This window comes from Dipodomys spectabilis, unplaced genomic scaffold (assembly GCF_019054845.1).
Source record: "Dipodomys spectabilis isolate Male_0828 unplaced genomic scaffold, ASM1905484v1 ptg000062l, whole genome shotgun sequence".
Classification (NCBI taxonomy): Eukaryota; Metazoa; Chordata; class Mammalia; order Rodentia; family Heteromyidae; genus Dipodomys; species Dipodomys spectabilis.
Genome location: NW_024870739.1, coordinates 161,692 through 174,497, shown reverse-complemented (window position 1 = coordinate 174,497; position 12,806 = coordinate 161,692). Strand labels below are relative to the sequence as shown.

Here is a 12,806-nt window from a genome sequence, read left to right as displayed (position 1 = left end):
AAAGATGAGGAAGTTCTCTTATGGTTGCTTCTCTTTTCTCTGCATGTTAAGAATTAAGATTACTAGCTGAGGATGGGGGTGGTGGTATTGCTGTTTGTGGAGAGACAGGATATGAAATCATTTCAGAGTAGAAGAGAGAATTTAGAAGGTACACTGAGTGGAACTGGGTAGTGCTGAGCCTACCTGTGATTTGTGATTATCATTTCAAAGTGAGATCAGTCAGCACAGTTATTTATCACCATCCATGTTGCTTAGAAAGTCTTGCTGGGTACTAGTAGCTCATACCTATAATCCTAGCTACTCAGGAGGCTGAGATCTGAGGATTGAGCTTTGGAGCCAGTCTAGGCAAAAAAGTCCATGAGACCCTTATCTCCAATTAACTACCAGAAAACCAGAAGTGGCGCTGTGGCTCAAAGTGGTAGAGCTCTAGCCTTGAACTGAAAAAACTCAGAAATGGTGTCCAGGCCCTGAGTTCAAGACCCACAATTCATACACACACACACACACACACACACACACACACACACACACACACGCGTGCGCGAAGAGTTAGAGGATTGCTGGTTCAGGGGTATTAGAGACAGGGCTGGAGAAGAGGAGTAGTGGTGCAATGCTTGTATTGGGGAAACTGGAATGATACAGTTATTGATCATGACAGAGACTGTGGTTTGAGCCATGGGAGTGAGGTGGAGTCGAGGAAAAGATTGAAATCGCAGAAGGCAAATAACTGACAGCTCCTGGCTTTGGATGGATTTGTCTAGAAAGATTCATGTTCCCCCCCAAAAGAAAACATGACTAATGAACAAGTAAATGTAAGCCCAATGGCTTAAACCTTTTGTTGTTGTTGTTGCCAGTACTGGGGCACTGTCCCTGAGCTTCTTGTTGCTCAAGGCTAGCATTCTACCACTTGAGTCACAGCACCACTTTTTCTGGATTTATATACGGTACTGAACAATCGAACCCAGGGTTTCAGGCATGCTAGGCAAGCATTCTATTACTAACCCATATTCCCAGCCTGACTTAAACCTTTAATGAAGATGGTAGAGATCAGAAGATTATTAACACCATGGAAGAGTCCAGGGAAATAAAGTGTGTTGATATGCTTCAATGAAGCTTAGGTTTTAGAGACAAGAGACATTTTTGTTATCATTTTTTGTTCTTCCGTCATCAGTTACAGGACTTGAACTCAGGGCCTAGCCTTGAACTTTTGTGTTCAAGGCTAGAGCTCTACCACTTTGAGCCACAGCTCCACTTTCCAGTTTTTGGTACTTAGTAGAGATAATAATCTCACAGACTTCCCTGCCCAGTCTGGCTTGCAACCAGAGATTCTCAGATCTCAGCCTCCTGAGCAGCTAGATTATAGGTGTGAGTCACTGGTCTTGTCTATGTCTTAGATTTATTTATTTATTTATTTATTTATTTATTTATTTGCCAGTCCTGGTGCTTGAAATCTGGGCCTGGGCACCAACTTTTGGCTTTTTCTGTTTATTTGGTACTGAAGAATTGAACTCAAGGCTTCATGCATGCTAGGTAAGCACTCTACCACAACCCACATTCCTAGCCCCTTTAGATTTGTGTGTGTGTGTGTGTGTGTGTGTGTGTGTGTGTGTGTTTGTGTGTGTGTATGTGCCAGTCCTGGGGCTTGAACTCAGGGCCTGTGAACTGTCCCTGAGATTCTTTTTCTCAAAGTTCGCACTCTACCACTTGAGCCACAGCACCACTTCTGGCTTTCTCTGAGTAGTTTATTGGAGATAAAATTCTCTCAGATTTGTCTGCCTGGGCTGGCTTTGAACCATGATCCTTACATCTCAGCCTCCTGAGTAATTAGGATTACAGGCATGAGCCATTGACACCTGGCTAACCTGATTTTTTAATATTATAGGATGTTATAATCATTGATCCATGGATGAGTGTATCCTAGTTTATGTGTCATTTAGTTTATAATGTAAGCAGTCTTAGTTTTAGACATTTAGGCGTGTCCTATTTTCTCTCAATTATAAGTGAAGGAAAAGGTAGGAAGTGGCCCAGCTTGCTACCATGCCATGACCCTCAATAGTTTTGGCCTACTTGTGGGGTAAGGAGTGAATTTTCCTGAGGTATTCGGCATGGAGTGTCTGTCCAAGTATGGAAGACAACACTTCCTAGGTACCTGCATCCATAAGTGGGTTGGAGCTGGGGATAGGGCATGTATCATGGGTTCTAGTCCCAAACCAGCCTCATGGCCTCAGGTCTGAGGCATACAAAAGGGAACCACAAACTGGGTGCCAACAGCTCACACCTGTAATCCTAGCTTCTCAGGAGGCTGAGATTTGAGGAGCACAGCTTGAAGCCAGCCTGGGCAGACAAATCTCCAATTAATCAACAAGAAGCTGGAAGTAGGGGCTGGGAAGGTGGCTCAGCGGTAGAGCACTTGCCTTGCATGCTCGAGGCCTTGGGTTCGATTCCTCAGCCCCACATAAGCAAAAAGAAAAAAGCCGGAAGTGGCACTGTGGCTCAAGTGGTAGAGTGCTAGCCTTGAGCTGAAGAGCTGAGGGACAGCACCCAGGCCCAGAGTTTAGGCCCCATGATTGAACCAAAAAAAAAAAAATAAAAGAAGCTGGAAGTAGAACTGTGATTCAAGTGGCAGAGTTCCAGCCTTGAGTGGAAAAAGCCATGTAAGAGCACAAGGGCCTGAGTTTAATCCCAGAACCATCACAAAAATAAAGTTGAAAAAAAAAATCCATATTCTGCTAGATGCTGGTGGCTAGCTAATCCTAGCTATTAAGGGGGCTGAGATCTGAGGATCATGGTTCAAAGCCATGAGTAGGAAAGTCCAAAAGACTCTTATGTCCAATTAACCACTAAAAAGCAAGAAGTGGAGAAATGGTTTAAGAGATAGAGTGCAAGCCAATGGATAGTGCCCAGGCCCTTAATTCAAATTCCAGCATTGGCACAAAGAAAAAATTTCTGTTTATCCTCAATTGATTAAGAAACCAAATTTTCCCTTTGGGACTAAAGAAGCTGAAGTTTGAGAGGAAAGATAAGCTTGGCAGTGGAAATATGGCAGAGCAGATAAGCAATGCAATGAGTAGATAAGAAATGAGTCGATAGTATCATGAGCTCCTACCCCAAGCCTGAGCAAAGCTAGTTTGTCCCCCTGACTCAGATATAGCCCACATGCTCTTTACATCTACAACTGAAAGGTACATAAGGGATGACAAGTGTGAAGAGGGGGAACTACAAGGTACTTTTAGGACTTAAAGGGGATCTGATTTCAATGTGGATCAGGAAATTACACCATCCCTAAGGAAGTAAAGGCTGAATAGTTAATCGTTGAGCAAGGAAATGGGAAATTCCACACTGGAAGATCTTACCTATTTTTAGAGATGTCTGTCTGGAGAGTTGTTAGATTGGACTTTGCTAGAAAACCACACCGACATCCAGGTACAGAGAACAAATAAACGTTTGTTGCTGGGAAAGGGGCCAGCAAGACCCCTTCTCAAAGGAGAAGTGAGAAGAAGCACTGGCTATTGTCCAAGGTGACCTACATAACCTAGGAGGTTTAGGAAAGGCTAGAAGGGGCTAGGAGGCAGAACCCCTGGTGTGGACGTGAGGACCAGGGGCTTCATCATGGTGGACTAGGGTTTATGGCTGCTGTCCACATAGTAGATAAGGGGTCCTGCAGCTGCCCAGAGCTGAAGGTCACTCTAAGGGGCTCTTGTTGCCTTTTATGGTGGTAGCTGCCCCAGAGAAGTGCCATCCCAAGGTAAAGGGGGACTGGAGGTTGATTATTTACTGCCTTTACTAAATGGGCCTAGTGTTGCCTAGGAAGGGAGCATGCTAAGCTGTGGAGAAGGGAAGGCGTGTAATAAACTATGGGAAGGGAGCTCATTTTGCTAACAAGTGCAGAGAGGGACAACAAATGGCCTGAGATCAGGCTCAGAGGTTGGCAGGCACCATATCCAAAGGGCATTGTTTGCCAGGGCACTAGTGGTTCATACCTGTAATCCTAGCTACTTAGAAGGCTGAGATCTGAAAATCACAGTTCTAAGTCAGCCTGGGCAGAAAAGTCCATGAGACTCTTATTTCCAATTAACTAGCAAAAAGCTGAAGTGGAGGTATGGTTCAAGAGGCAGAGTGCTAGCCTTGAGCAAAAATGCTGAGAGAAGGCTGGGACGGTGGCTCAGTGGTAGAGTGCTTGCTTTGCATGCCTGAGGCCCTGGGTTCGATTCCTCAGCACCACATAAGCAAAAAGAAAAAAGCCAGAAGTGGCGCTGTGGCTCAAGTGGTAAAGCACTAGCCTTGAGCTGAAGAGCTGAGGGACAGCACCCAGGCCCGGAGTTCAGGCCCCACGACAGACCCAAAAAAAAAAATGCTGAGAGAGTGAGATTCTGAATTCAAACCCCTGGTACTACCCCCTTTCTTCCCCCCATAAAAGAGCATTGCCATGTAGATCTAATTACTAATTTACAGAAACTAAAGGGAAAAAGAACTCCAAAAATTATGAGGATGTAATCAGCTAGAGTGAGAAGTTATCAGCACCTGAAAGAACAATGTCCTACAGAACAAATGATCCAGGCGCTCATCAAATCAGTAGCTGGTGGTTCATGCCTGTAATCCTAGATACTCAGGAGGCTGAGATCTGAGGATAATGGTTCAAAGCCAGCCGAGACAGGAAAGTCTATGAGACTCTTATTTCCAATTAACCACCAGAAAACTGGAAGTAGCACTGTGGCTCAAAATGGAAGAGTGCTAGCCTTGAGCTGAAGAGCTCAGGGACAGCATCCAGGCCCAGAGTTCAAGCTCCATGACTGACAAAAAAAAAAAAAAAAGTCCACCACTGACCAAAAAAAAAAGAAAGAGGGGGGGAGGGAGGGAGGGAGGGAAGGAGGAAGGAGAGTCTATTACAGAATAAACAAGGAATAAGACATAGAACAGTCTATACAAGCAATGTATTGTTGAGTGCTAGTGGCTACTCAGAAAGCTGAGCTCTGAAGATCACATTTTAAAGCCAGCCTAGGCAAGAATCTGTGAAACTATCTACAACTAACTACCAAAGAACCATAAGTGGAGCTGTGGCTGAAGTGGTAAAGGGCCAGCCTTGAGCAGGAAGAAAAGCTAAGGGATAGGCCCTGAGTTCAATCCCCAGCCCCAGTACACACACACACACACACACACACACACACACACACACACAGAGGCAATGTATAGATCCCATTTCTTAATTGGGACCCACTGTGAAAGGCATCTTTGAGGTAACTAAGAAATGTTAGTGTGAACTGGGCACTAGAAGATATTAAAGAATTACTGTAAGCCCAGGCACTAGTGGCTCATACCTCATACCTATAATCCTAGGCCCTGAGTTCAATCCCCAGCCCCAGTACACACACACACACACACACACACACACACACACACACACAGAGGCAATGTATAGATCCCATTTCTTAATTGGGACCCACTGTGAAAGGCATCTTTGAGGTAACTAAGAAATGTTAGTGTGAACTGGGCACTAGAAGATATTAAAGAATTACTGTAAGGCCAGGCACTAGTGGCTCATACCTATAATCCTAGCTGAGATCTGAGGATCACAGTTCAAAGCCAGCCAGGGCAGGAAACTCTGTGAGACTCTTTTCTCCAATAAACCACTCAGAAAAATGGAAGTGGTGCTGTGGCTCAAGTGGTAGAGTACTAGCCTTGAGCTGAAGAGCTGAGGGACAGCACCTAGGCCCAGAGTTCAAGACCTATGACCGACAAAAAGAAAAAGAAAAAGACATAGAAATAGAAAAAGAATTACTGTAAGTAGGCACTGGTGGCTCACTCCTATAATCCTAGCTATTCAGGAAGCTAAGATCTGAGGATCAAGGTTCAAAGCCAGTCTGGGCAGAAAAGTCCCCATAAGACTCTTATTTCTGGGAGTGAAGCTGTGGCTCAAGTGGTAGAGCACTAGCCTTGAACAAAAGAGCTCAGAAATGGCTCCCAGGCTCTGAGTTCAAGCCCCACAACTGACCAAAAAGAAAAAAAAGAATTACTGTTAACTTCACTGGATGTGATAGTGGTATTCATAATTGTGTTTTCAAAAAGTCTTATTTATAGGTGTATCTAAGTGACATGATGTCTGGGGTATGCTTTAATATGCTCTGGAAAAGAAAGATGGAGCCTAGCATGCATGAAGCCCTGGGATTGATTCCTCAGTACCACATAAACAGAAAAAGCCAGAAGTGGTGATAGTGGTAGAGTGTTAATCTTGAGCAAAAGAAGCTCAGGGACAGTGCCCAGGCCCTGAGTTCAAGCCTCAGGACTGGAGAAAGCAATCAAGCAAGCAAGCAAGAAAGAAAGAAAGATGGATATGGGAATATTGCAAGGTGCAAAATATTACCTGTTGTTGAAGCTGTCTTATGAAGATATGAGAGTTATTGTTCTTAATATTCACTGTGCTCTGGGCTTTTTGTGTTTACTTCAAATCTCAGATAATACATTAAGAGAACGATAGGAAGAAAAGCATATTATAAGCTATTCTAGACAATCTAGTCCTGCTTTTTTTTTTTTTTGCCAGTCCTGGGGCTTGAATTCAGGACCTGGGCACTGTCCCTGAACTTCTTTTGCTCAAGGCTAGCACTTGAGCCACAGTGCCACGTCTGGCTTTTTTTTTTTTCCTTCTGTTTGTGTGTATTGAGGAATTGAACCCAGTGCTTCATTCATGCTAGGAAAACACTCAATCACTAAGCCATATTCCCAGCCCTAATCTTGCTTTCTAACCTACTTTGAAATAATCTTAAATTCTGATTAATTGCAAAGACATAGAATGTTCCCATATGACATTTAGCACCTTTCTCTACTATTGCCTCTCTTACAACCCATGGCATGTTCATCAAAAGGAAGAAATTAGCATTACTACAATACTATTGTAATCTGTAGAAAGCCTACAGATACTAAACTGTAGACTTTGCTCAGTTTTCTGCCAGTATCTCCAAGATACCACATAGTATTTAGCTCTGTGTCGTCTTTAAATCTGTAAAAGTTTTTCTGGTCTTTCTTTTTTGTGTGTGTATGTGCTAGTACTGGGGCTTGAACTCAGGCAGGGCGTGCATTTTTGCTTGGCTTTTTCACTCAAGGCTGGTTGGTGCACAACCATTTGAACCACAGCTCCAAATCCCACTTTTTGGTGGTTAATGGAGATAAGAATCTCACAAGCCAGGCACTGGTGGCTCATGTAATCCTAGCTACTTAGGAGGCTGAGATCTAAGGAAGGCAGTTTGGGCCAGAAAGTCTGTGAGACTCTTATTTCCAATTAACCACCAGAAAACTGGAAGTGAAGCTGTGGGTCAAAGTGGTAGAGAGTGATAGCTAGCACTGAGCAAAAGAGCTTAGGGGCAATGCCCAGGCCCTGAGTTTAAGCCCCACAACCAACTCCCAGCCTCCCACCCCCCAAAAAAAAATCTCACAGATTTTCAAGGTTTTCATATCCAATCTGATTTGTAATAATCATTCTCAGGTGTTAGCCTCCTGAGCAGCTAGATTCCAGGTTTGAGCCACCGGTGCCCAGCTTAGTCTTATCTATGTCTTTGATTTGTGTGTGTGTCCCTGAGATTCTTTTTCTCAGGGCTAGCACTCTACCACTTGAGCAACAGCACTACTCACAGACTTTCCTGCCTGGGCTAGCTTTGAACTGTGATTCTCAGATCTCAGCTTCCTGTGTAGCTAACTGGGATTCCAAACCTGAGCCACTGGCACCCAGCAAGAAGGAATGCTTTGGCTGCAATATGGAGATGAGCTAAGGTAGCACGTGCAGTGGGAGTGAAATGGATGGGGCTGTGATTTTAGGCAACTCTATGCAGTATATATAAGGGAGGAGAGAAAGTGGAGTTAAATGACTGGGGTCTTTCATTGAATGTCCTTAGCTCTTTGTCTGCTTCCCCAATTCACCACAGAGAAAGCCACTCTTTGTTTGTGGCCTTCCTTTGTCTTGGGGTTGGACCCTGCGGGTTATGGGGGTAAATGTGCTGATTTACTGACATATATATTGGGAGAGAAAACTGGGATTGTGAGGGAAGATTGGCACCCACCAAGCTGAGTTAGAGAGACTGCTCTGGAGTACCAAGAAAGCCGTCCTTAAATTCTTTTCAATGACCCACTCGTGAGCGCTGTCAGTGACTCCGTGGTTTCAAACAAGATATTTTATTTACCTTTTTGTGTTCCACCACCTAGTAGTCCTCCTCCCGCTGGGCCCTGGGTGTTTTCCTATTTGCTTTTGGCGGGTATGTTTAGGGAGGAGAGGGGTGGGGCACCACATCCAAGCATCATTTCCGCCGGCGGGCCCCACGCCCAGCTTTCTTTTCAGCTCGACGCCTTCGGGTGGGAGCGGGAGGAGCCGCGGGAGTTGGGGCCGGGGGCGCGGGGCCTGGCGCCGGACGGGCCCAGTTGCCTTGCGGGGCCTTGTAGATCAGGTGGAAGATGAAGGCGTTGCAGTACCTGAAGGAGGAGGCGCGTGGGCAGGGGCGGGGCGGGGCCAGGGCTCCGGGGGCGGGGCCAGGACGCTCGGAGGCGGGGCCAGGACGCTCGGAGGCGGGGCTTGTAGGCCCGGAGCTCACGGGGGCGGGCCTAGTGTAAGGCTCCCTAGGCTGGAGGGCCTCAGCCATTGGACCAGGAGTTGTGACCTGGTGACCTGCATCTACAGGGAATGGGTTGCAGGTGGTTGAGACCAGCCAGGTGTCTAGTGACCGAGAAGGCAGGTTGTAGGGCTGGGGCAGGGAGGGGCAGTCCCGGGTTGGGGAGACCTTTTAGATGCAGAGAGTAAAAGAAATAAATGGGTCAAGGAGCGAAATAAGGAGGGTCTTCGGGCCTTACCAGGGCATGCAGTTATCGGCCGCTCGGAGGCGAAACGGGGAGCGGAAGGGGTTGGGCTGTGGCGAGCTAGTGCCCCCTCCTGTGGCCACCGCCATGATCTGGTCATCCATCACACAGCCATACTCACTGCTCTCGGTGAAGAAAGCTGGGACTCGGAGGGACTGGAGGTGGAAGAAGCGGGTCCTCAGAGACTCTAGGGAGGCCCCAGGTCCAGACACAGTCTGAGGGCTTAGCCGCGCCCCCCCATTTCACCACCTCCCAGGGCAGACAAGGTTGAAAAGTGAGGCCCAAGGACAGACCAGGATGCTAGAGAGTCATAAAACAGGTAGCCGGTGACTAGAGGACCTGTGGACGCTCCCTAGATCAACTGGTGGAGAAGAGGAGAGACCAAAGTCTTTCAAGAAGGAAGGGGCTAAGCTGGTAAGATTCCTTACCTGTAGCCGGGGCAGAGAGCTTAGCCAGGTATCCTTGAGACCAAAGCCAGAATTAAATCCTGCCGAAGGAGAATATGAATGGAGATGCTGGCTCCCATGGTCTCTCCTCTTTTCCTCCAAGCCCTACCCAAGCTCTTACCAATAACTAGATCAGGCTTGGGTCCCTGGAGCATGTGGTAGGGTCTAGCCGACACCTTGATCTGCAAGTCCCTGCGGCCTCCCTTCTCCTTAATCCCAGAGCAGAGTCGTGAGGATATCCCAGAACCAGAACGGACAGACACCTCATGGCCATCCTGAGGGACCAGGAATAAAGTGGGGAGGCCACTAGAAGTCAGTATTAGAGGAAGTGCCCACAAGATAAAAGAAAATTTTGAGGAAAGGTAGAGCCCCATCAGGAAGCCACTAGAGAAATTAGAGCTGAAGAGCAGGACCCTCCTTAAGTCCTCACCCTCTGCAGGGTAAAATGCTGCTGGTCACTCTCAAGGGGCAGGCCATCACCCACAAATTGTAACTCCAAAGCCACATGGGGGAGCAGGACCAAAAGCTCCTGAAGGACAGAGAGGAAGACAGATCTGAGTCCTGCCCTCTGTCCACTCCTACCCCCAGTGCCCAGTCTTCAAGATGGGAGATACTTACCCAAAATACCATGATGAGGTCAAACTCCTTCCCAGCCTCCACCACATGGATCTTCAACGACTGCTTGTTCTGGATGTTGAGCTCAGGGACTGATGGGAAGTGAAGTCAACTCACTTAAGGATATGATCTCCCTCATTGCTTTCCTTCCCCTTCCATCCCCTCATCATGTATGTTGCACTTCTTACAGGACTGAGGCACCAGATGGGTGATGACGTAGTACACAGTCAGTGGGTAGGTGAGAAGCACAGCCAGGGGGGAGTCAAGGCTGAGGCCCCGCCATGCATAGTAATCCTGCCATGACCCTGGAGAGAGTAAGTTCATGGGGAACCTGGCTGTAGAACTAGACCCTACCCCCAACCTTACTGGTCTAATAGCACCACCACCCCTTTTCTCAGCCACCAAAGCTGCTGGCCCTCTGATTCATGTCTCAAGCCCTAACTCACCAAAAAGGCCCCTGGGTGGATCTAGGGGCACTGGAGGCATCAGGGCAGGCCCTTCTCCCTGGAGAAGTTGGTAGGGATCTCCTAAGAGGATGAAAGGGATGAACAGACTTGAGGTCAGGAAAGCTCTCTCTCTTTCTCTCTCCCATAGGGTTATTGCCTGAGAAAGGTCCTAGACATGCTCTAAAAGGGATGGGGTGTACCTTGGGCTGTGGTGGCTATTTTAAGGGCTGAGCAAAGCTTGTAATGGCCTTGACAGTGCTGGATAAGAGGCTGGTATTTATAGGGAGGAGTTAACTGAGACCTGGACAGCTTTTGCTCCCCTATCCTTCTCCCTAGAGTAAAGGACCCACACCTGACCAAAAAAATGGCCACTCACCACTGAGAAGAAGGTTGAGGGATGGTGTGCTGTCCCAGGGGTGACTGGAGGTACCAGGCCCTGGAATCAGCATGCTGAGCTGGGTCCAGTAGCCACGAGTCAGGCCTCGAGAGGCCAGGAAGGCTTCCTTGTTAAAGGTTTCACTGGTTACCTCTGTAGAAAGAGGAGAATAGTTAAGGACCTTAACTCTGCTCTGCTTTCCTCCAAGGACCCTGGGTCCAGTTCTGGTTAGGGAGGAGGGAAGTATTATTTCTAAGCATCTACAATGTACCAGGGACTGTGTATCAATTCCTGTGGGATTTTCTACTTGTTAGTCTCCTTTCATAGATGAGAAGCCTAAGTTAGGCTCCAACAGGTAAAGTGATGTGTTGTTTTTGTGTGTGTGTGTGTGCTGGTACTGGGGCTTCAACTCAGGGCCTCACACTCTTATTTGACTTTTTCACTCAAGGCTGGCTCTCTACCACTTGAGCCATATCTCTACTTTTGGCTTTTTGCTAGTTAACTGCAATAAGAGTCTTGCAGATTTTTCTTCCTGGATTGGCTTCGAACTATGATCCTCAGATCTCAGTCTCCTGAGTAGCTACAATTACAGGAATGATCCACAAGTGCCTGGCTCACGCTGCCAGTTAGAGGTGCAGGTGGGAAGCAAGCATTTGAATTCCTGCCCCCAAATCCTCTAAGTTCTCTCAGAGACCCAGACACCCAGTCTCTGGTTCAGATACTCTGTCTCCAGCTCCAAATACACTTCAGCTTTTATCCTAGGGATTTCTTTTTTTTTGGGGGGGGGGGCCTGGTCGTGGGGCCTGAACTCTGGGCCTGGGCGCTGTCCCTCAGCTCTTCAGCTCAAGGCTAGCGCTCTACCACTTAAGCCACAGCACCACTTCCGGCTTTTTTCTTTTTGCTTATGTGGTGCTGAGGAATGGAACCCAGGGCCTCAGGCATGCAAGGCAAGTGCTCTACCACTGAGCCACCTTCCCAGCCCTATCCTAGGGATTTCTACTTCAGCCAGACATCCCAGCCTTCAACCCCGTTATCTTGTTCCCAGGGCCCTCAGGTATCAGTCTCAAAGTCACAGACACAGTGTCTCTTCTCCCTCACTTTGACAACCCCATGGTACCTGCGGTGTAGGTGAAAGGCAGAGTTGCCAGTTCCCCTGCTCGTTCCATAAAAGCTGCAAGCCTTGGACACCAAAACCGGTGGCTCACATCATCTGGACATCGCCGCCAATCAGCTTGGAGACAAGCCTCTCCACAGTACAAGACGGCACTGCACTGGGGGCTGGGGACACAGGTGGTTACAAGTACCGAGTGTTAGTCTCTCTTGGTTCTGCCAGCTGTGCACCTGCCCTACAGCTGCCCTTATTTCATTTGGCCTGTCCATCTTACTCCCTCTAACGGCCAATAACAGCTTGTGTTTTTGTCTTTTCCATGTTTTCTCATCTCCCCCGGCCCTCCCTCTCTCTGCTGGAACTCCCACTGGCTAGGCTTGTTTTATCACTGTTTGGCTGATGATTAGGTTTTTCCTCAGACTCCACCCTTGTATACAGGCTGCTTACTTACCAGGGTGTCAACTTCACTTCAAAGCTGTGCCTGTGACAAACATGGCAGGTTCGAGCCCGAAGGGAGGCAAAAGTGAAGCCTGGCCGAGGACCCCAGGTCCGCATAGGGGTCTTGGCTAACTTCACGCCCAGCCTTGGGACCAGGGTTTCCAGCTCTCTGAATGGGGTGAAGATGGCATTGGGCTGAGGGGCTCAGGAATGCAGGTCCCAGGCCTCCCCACCCTCTGATACCAGAGTTGTGTACCGATGCAGCTTGGCGTCTCCCACAGTCAACTGTCTGGGCTTCCGAGGGTCCCCAGAGCCCATGGGGCAGGCCATGCTGTGGCAGAGGAGAACATAGGCCCGAGGAGCCAGGTTCTCAGTTCCTGAGCCCCGGCCTGTACTCCCCTGACCTCCATCTATTAGCAGATCAATGCCCAAAATGGTGCCATGCTCATCTGTCACCAGTAAGAGGCAGGAAAGGTGCAGAGGGACAGCCTCTGGGGAAAGAGAATACAAAGATGGTCATGGTCAGCCGTGCCAAACTCAGATGC

General features: G+C 47.9%; 1 protein-coding gene across 1 annotated transcript in view; it reads right to left on the bottom strand.

Annotated features, from left to right (window-relative positions):
• The window catches only part of Zmynd15 (zinc finger MYND-type containing 15), a 54,491-nt gene that overhangs the window by 39,562 nt on the left and 2,123 nt on the right, over positions 1-12,806 (bottom strand). The window contains exons 3-14 of the mRNA XM_042680627.1: positions 12,518-12,752; positions 12,275-12,430; positions 11,833-11,993; positions 10,716-10,868; positions 10,340-10,420; positions 10,082-10,198; positions 9,897-9,985; positions 9,709-9,807; positions 9,400-9,553; positions 9,261-9,319; positions 8,827-8,987; positions 8,166-8,451 (exon numbers count right to left, since the gene is read on the bottom strand). Coding sequence (XP_042536561.1) covers positions 8,280-8,451; positions 8,827-8,987; positions 9,261-9,319; positions 9,400-9,553; positions 9,709-9,807; positions 9,897-9,985; positions 10,082-10,198; positions 10,340-10,420; positions 10,716-10,868; positions 11,833-11,993; positions 12,275-12,430; positions 12,518-12,752 — 1,637 coding nt within the window. The 3' untranslated portion in view covers positions 8,166-8,279. The remainder of the gene's footprint in view (positions 1-8,165; positions 8,452-8,826; positions 8,988-9,260; positions 9,320-9,399; positions 9,554-9,708; positions 9,808-9,896; positions 9,986-10,081; positions 10,199-10,339; positions 10,421-10,715; positions 10,869-11,832; positions 11,994-12,274; positions 12,431-12,517; positions 12,753-12,806) is intronic.